At 51.2% G+C, this 6,643-nt stretch overlaps 1 protein-coding gene across 1 annotated transcript in view; it reads left to right on the top strand.

Moving 5' to 3' along the window:
* GAS7 (growth arrest specific 7) overlaps positions 1–6,643 on the top strand; it is a 211,149-nt gene extending 204,506 nt beyond the window's left edge. The window contains exons 11-14 of the mRNA XM_007457844.1: positions 441–564; positions 4,405–4,484; positions 5,780–5,878; positions 6,505–6,643. Of these exons, the coding sequence (XP_007457906.1) occupies positions 441–564; positions 4,405–4,484; positions 5,780–5,878; positions 6,505–6,618 (417 nt within the window). The 3' untranslated portion in view covers positions 6,619–6,643. The remainder of the gene's footprint in view (positions 1–440; positions 565–4,404; positions 4,485–5,779; positions 5,879–6,504) is intronic.

Genomic DNA, 6,643 nt, shown 5'->3' with positions numbered 1-6,643 from the left:
AATCCCCCCCCCCCCCACTGCCAGCAGCTGCCACCAAAGGGCCCATCCTGCCCCAGAATGGGGAACCTCGTGCTACCAGCTGCTAAGCACTGCTGGGAAGTGATATCGACCTTTGTGGTCACTGCCACCCCGGAGAAGCTGTGATTTTAGGACCGCTTGGGTCCCCAGTACGTGTACATGCTCCAATGAAAACATGCTCTGAGAGGCTTGCTCTAGGCCAAGAGATGGGGATGAGAGGATGCTTTGCAGCCTCCACGTGGTCCCTAACTGGCTGGGTGATGCTGGTCTAGCTGCTTAGCCTGTCGGAGCCACTGTGGCCTCATCCACAAAAGCAGGGGAAAGAAAGGACTCACCTAGAAAAGGGGAAGCCAGGCCCCGTGTGCCCCATAGGCCCTTCCTGGCTCTGAGCCCATGAACAGCTTCACGTCCTTGGACCCCAGGCCCGGAAAGCCCTCACGGAGCGGCAGAGAGACCTGGAGATGAAGACCCAGCAGCTGGAGATAAAGCTGAGCAACAAGACGGAGGAGGACATCAAGAAGGCGCGGAGGAAGTCCACACAGGCGGGTGAGTGAGGCACCGTCGCCCGCTGCCCCCGTCCGTCCTCACCTGGTCACAGAAACACAGACAGGAGGGGCTGAGAGATGGCGTGCCCGTGAACGTGCATCCCACAGGATGAGGCTGGGGTTGGGGGGGGACTGTGGAGCGGGGAGCAGACCCGGCTGTGTCCAGGCCGTGGCAGGGGACAGGGCTCCCCACACCCTCCCTTTGGGCCAGAGGGCTCCTTCTGGTCCAAGCCCTGGATCTCTGGCCAGGAGGTGGACAGACTCTTCAGGCACCCGGAATTCAGGGGGTCCTGTCGCTGCCTGGAGCTCCTAGGGGAAGTGCAAACCACACCCACCCAAGCTGTCCCACCTCCCCGGGGAGTGATACTCCAAAGGTTCACCTCTGGTGATGGGCTTCTGCCCCAGAACAGAGGTCAACATTTTGTTTAAAGAAATAACCGTGTTTCAGATTTTCTCCAAAAGATTCCCTAATGAGTCAGCTTCTGCTTCCACCTAGAGGTAAAAATTAGCGAATGCACAAGGAAGGGGGAGAAAAACCAGTGAGAAACAGTAATCTAACAAAAAAAATTGTTAAATATTTCTGAAAAACCAGTTTCGTGGTGTACAAGGACAGTGCGTTTTGCTTTTTGGGATTAAAATGTGTGCTGTGGGACTAGGGTTTGGATTAGATGGTCTCTAAATCCCTTTCACCCCAACTTCTGGTGGGCCTGGTATAATTAGTTCATTATAGGATGAAACAGCCACCTTAGTGACATTTTGAAATAAGGTGGTGTAAAAATGTCATAACAAAATAGTGTAATATAAATACAGCATTTTATATAAAGATCTTTAATGCACAGTGGTAAAGTATTGGATGCAGAAACAGAAGCCACAATATACTCGTTGGGAGTAGGAAAGGGAACCCGAGGATGGGAGAGGCACATTTAAATTAGTTTAATTGATTAAACTATTAAAAAATAAAATTATATTACAAAGACAGTATTGCTGCTTGACAAAAAATTTTAATCAACACGTAAGAATATAAAATCTTATTCCCCAGATATAATCACCATCAACACATCCTAGTGTTTTAATTTTTTTTAATGTTTTTTAATATTTAAATTTATAGGGACTTTCCTGGCGGTCCAGTGATTAAGACTCTGTGCGTCCAATGCAGGGGGCCCGGGTTCGATCCCTGGTCGGGGAACTAAGATCCCACATGCTGCACAGTGCAGCCAAAAAAAAAAAAAAAAATTCATATACATAAAATCATATTATACTGTGTTCTGAACTTATATTTTAATTGATGTATCTTAGAGGTAGCTGTATTCCATCACCCATAAATTTATTTCCCCATCCATTCACGTACATCAGACTTTTTAAATAGTTGAATAGCGTGCAAGTGTATGATCGTATCCAGATTTGTTTCATCATTCCCCTAATTGATTTTTGTAAGACTTTTAGATTGTTTCAGAGTTTTTGCCAATGCCAGTGATGCTGTTACTATAAATGCATCTCAGGGGTGGGGGGAACAGAACCTGCATATAGACAGTAGAGAGATGGGGTTGGGGTTTCTAGGTCAGAGGCTTGTATTCATTTTGATAGATGTTTCCAAGTTGCTTTCCAGAGAGGGGCGCCCACCAATAGCTCTGTGAACGCCTGTTCCCTAAACTCTTGACAGCACTGACTGCTCTCAGATTTTGACATCATAACTATCTGGTGAAAAATAGTATTTTGTTTCTAATTTAATTTCCACTGCTTTTTGAGAGGAGTTGAGCATTTTAAAACTAGACTTATAAATCATCGTGGCTTTTTTTTTTACGATTCACTCATATGCTCTCCCCATTTTTATGTCAAATGGCTGGTCTTGTTCTTATTGATTGATTGATAAGGAAAATTAACTTTTTTTTTTTTTTTTTTTTTTTTTCCTTGCGTTATGCGGGCCTCTCACTGTTGTGGCCTCTCCCATTTGCGGAGCACAGGCTCCGGACGCGCAGGCTCAGCGGCCATGGCTCACGGGCCCAGCCGCTCCGCGGCATGCGGGATCCTCCCGAAACGGGGCACGAACCCGCGTCTCCTGCATCGGCAGGCGGACTCTCAAGCCCTGCGCCACCAGGGAAGCCCAGGAAAATTAACTTTTTGTCATTTGAACTGCAAATATTTTTCGTAAGTTGTTTATCTTTTCATTTTGTTCTTTGTGTTTTCTTTTTCATTTTTCTTTTTTTGGGAGGGGGTGTGCTTATTTAATCTTCACTGTGGCTCTATGAAGGTACCATTATTATCCCCATTTTACAGATTACGAAACTGAGGTACAGGCAGGGTGAATCAACTTGTCCAAGATTGCACGGCTAGTAAACAGTGGAGCTGTATGACAGCCCAGATCTGGTTCCAGAATCCATGTCCTTAACCTGTACTGTTCAGAAGGGCCTGATTTCAAACCCTTGGGATGCCTAGAGAAGAGACACACCTACCTTCATCTATACTATTTCCAGAGGTTGCAGAAGTTCCTGAAGCATGTTGTCAAAATCAGGATCAACAAATAGGGCTTTGGGAGTTTCACATTGTGTTTATAGGGTGACCCCACCCACGGTCAGGCACAGGCTCTTGGTGGGAATGCGTCTGCAATGAAATATCCACTTTCTTCCCTATAGTCCAGTCTTTCTTGGGATCAAGGGCCCAGCCTTGGCCTTGAACCAAGGGCAAGATGAACAGAGCCTTGATTTGGGTTCTGTTACTCAAGGCTTCGCTCCCAGCTAATGGTGTATGGTTCACTGGGGAGGGGGCCCTGAGCCAGGCCCTGGGTCATGTGGGCATAACTCTGCCCACTTTCTTTCACTTTCATATCTGAACCCACATGAGCAAGGTGATGCCATTATAGGAATCCCTTTGAAGAGTTCATCATGATCTCTGGGTTCACTCATGAGTTTTCCCATCATGAGCAGAGACCATGATGTCTTCCTCTCTCTGGCGCCCTGTGATGATCAGGAAACTACATGCAGACCAAGCTGTGCTTCTCCAACTGTGATGTGCACCGGGATCACCTGAGGATCTTGTGGAAATAGTTTCTGATTCACTAGGTCTCAGAAACATCCTGAGATTGCATTTCGAGCAAACTCCCAGGGCGTACTGATGCTGCTGGCCCAGGAGCTGTGTTCTGTGTAGCAAGCGTCTGGGACGCTGGGACCTTAGTAATGTTGCAATTACTTGCAGTTTGTTAAATAATTTGTTTAAGATCTCTCCCTTATGAAATAAAATACTATAGAAAGAGCTCATTCCCTTCCCACCCACCCTTTGCTGCTGCATGTACACACACACACACACACACACACACACCCACCCCCCCTTTGCTGCTGCATACACACACACACACACACACACACACACACACACACACACACATACATACACGCGTGCACACACACACACACACACACACACACACACACACGTGATTTGCAAACTTCCCTTCTTTAACTCTAACTAGTAGCAAGTTGCTTGAGACACATGTTTCAACCAGGCAGGACTCTCCAATGTGAAATGAAACTCCCATCTTTAGAAGAGGAAGCATTTCTTGGGCTCATGATAGAGTTGGGGGTCCTAGGAGTAGCCCCCCCCCCCACCATACATACATTCTTACTGAGAAAACCCCTTCCTGAGATTTTGGTGTCTGGAGTCTAGTTCAGGTGGACACTCTGAAGCCGGCCTCTCGTAAGGCTGGGTTGCCCCCTTCTCTTGCTCTGCTCATTCTCTCCACCCCGCAACTTTATGGTGGCCTCCATCACCCTGGCTGTGGGGTGCAGGTGGGAGAAGGCGGCCATGGTGAGGACAGGACAGAGTATGACAGTGGCCTTGGCCCTTCCAGGAGATGACCTCATGCGCTGTGTGGACCTCTACAACCAGGCCCAGTCCAAGTGGTTTGAAGAGATGGTGACCACCACGTTGGTGAGTGACCAGAGATGCATACGCTTGTCTGTGCAGGGGCGGGCACTCAGGAATCCCTGGGTGGATGGTGGTGGATGTGCAGGCAATGGGGTGGAGGTGACCGTGGAGATGGTCATTAGATCTGCTCTAGTGTTGGGACTGAGACCTCAACTCCGGACCAGCCTATGTGGATTCAGATCCTTGCCCTGGCACTTCCTAGCTGTGTGAACACGGGCAACGATGGGCTTGTGCTGCATCCTTCTGAGGGGTCAGGGTCAACCAAGCAGACAGTGGTCCCTTTAGGAAAAATAGCCAAGTTGAGTATTTCTGTGAAGTCAGCACCCACTGAAGGGGGTGAAGCGGGGTTGGCACGTGGGTCATGAGGCCAGATGAGAAAGGAGGCATCATGCCAGGTGCTTGTCTCACCGTCCCGCTGCCCCCAAGCCACCGCCGTCCATCTGTCTGTCCAGCATGAGACTAACCCTCTGCCTTCCCCAGGTGCCAGTCCACCCGAGCAGATTAGAGGCCTCCCCCGGGCACAGTGACCTAGTTTTCCTCCTGGTTAATCTCCTAATTAAACTCCCTGCTTTACTTCCTATGCCCAGGTTAATCACCTGAACAGTGACCTAGTTGTGCACAGAATAGCAGCCGGATCTCCTAAATTCCAAAGATGCAGAGCCACCTAGGATCCGAGGGGCAAACGCTTTCCGCTCTTCCCTTTGACAGTGGCCACCCTGCTCCTGGCCCTCCTGGCTCCCTCAGCGCTTGGGGTGGACAGAGGAGACGAGGCCACTCAGCAGAGGTCCAGGGACAAAGCCCCAAGAGTTGGAGGTGCAGAAGCTCCTGCACGTGTTCCATCTCTCCACGCCATCAGGGGCTGGGGCTGTGGTGCCGAAGCATGATTAAGGGCACGACAGACCCTGGTGCAAATCCCGCTACTCCCATAATTCCCTGTCGCTGTGGGCAAGCGATGTTACCTCTGTAGGTGTTCATTCCCTTGTTTGGAGAATGTGGGTAAGAAGAGAACCTCTTACAATTATGATGAGGACAATTAAACAGTGCCCGTAAAGCTCTTAGCACCCACCGTGCCTGGCAGAACGAGAGTCAGGAGACGGTAACTGCTGTGCCGTCAGCTACACCTTCACTCCCAGATACGGGGTGGGTTCCTCGTCAGACCCCAGAGGGTCAGGCAGGATGGGGGATAAGCAGGCAGCATCTGTGTTTTGTGTATGGGGGGGGTGGGACCCGCATGGTGGGGAAGGTCCCCAGGTGGAAGGGACACCCTCAGAGGTCTCTGCGGGTTTCCTCCTCTGCAGGAGCTGGAACGGCTGGAGGTGGAGAGGGTGGAGATGATCCGGCAGCATCTGTGCCAGTACACGCAGCTGCGGCACGAGACGGACATGTTCAACCAAAGCGTGAGTTCCCCGGGCCGAGGCCAGCGGGGCCCCTGGGGGGGCGTGGGGCCTGGGAGAGCCATGGCCCTGTGCCGTGGTGGCAGGTCAAGTAGCTGCTACAGATGAATCCGTCCGGAAGGTGGGCACGGGCTCGGGCCTGCGGGTGACCTCTTGGGATGGACATGTCAGTTACCCTGGATGTCCATGTGAATCCATCCCGAGTGATGTGTCACGATAGTTAACATAGCTGGAGATGTCCTTGCCTCCCCTGGCGAATTTCTTACGATGCTGGAACTATTCAGAACCTCTCAAGCCGACGTTCCATTTGACCTGTTCTCAGGTGGTAAATGTGGGGACTGATGGAAGGAGGAGCAGGTCACAGACCCTTGGGCCACCTGCCCTTTCATCCACGCTGACGTCTGGAGGGTCACACGCCCGAGGGAAAGCAGGGCAGAGGCCAGAGCTTCAGGCCCCCGGGTCTTCCAGCCCCCGCCACGTCTGTCCCTCGCGCGGGCCTCCCCGGGGCCTCACAACCCTCTAGAGAGGCTGCTCTGACAGGCGCGAGGGTGCAGGCAGCGTGGTTCAGAGGATGTGTCCCTGGCTCGGCCGCTGCCTCTGAAGGTACCTCTCTTCTCCATCCCTTGCAGACAGTCGAGCCTGTGGACCAACTGCTTCGAAAAGTGGACCCAGCCAAAGACAGGGAGCTGTGGGTCAGGGAGCACAAGACGGGCAACATCCGCCCCGTGGACATGGAGATCTAGACACACGGCCTGGGGGTTCCTGCTG

Source organism: Lipotes vexillifer, unplaced genomic scaffold, assembly GCF_000442215.2.
Source record: "Lipotes vexillifer unplaced genomic scaffold, Lipotes_vexillifer_v1.1 scaffold611, whole genome shotgun sequence".
Taxonomy (NCBI): Eukaryota; Metazoa; Chordata; class Mammalia; order Artiodactyla; family Lipotidae; genus Lipotes; species Lipotes vexillifer.
This window is presented reverse-complemented; position numbering and strand designations above follow the sequence as displayed.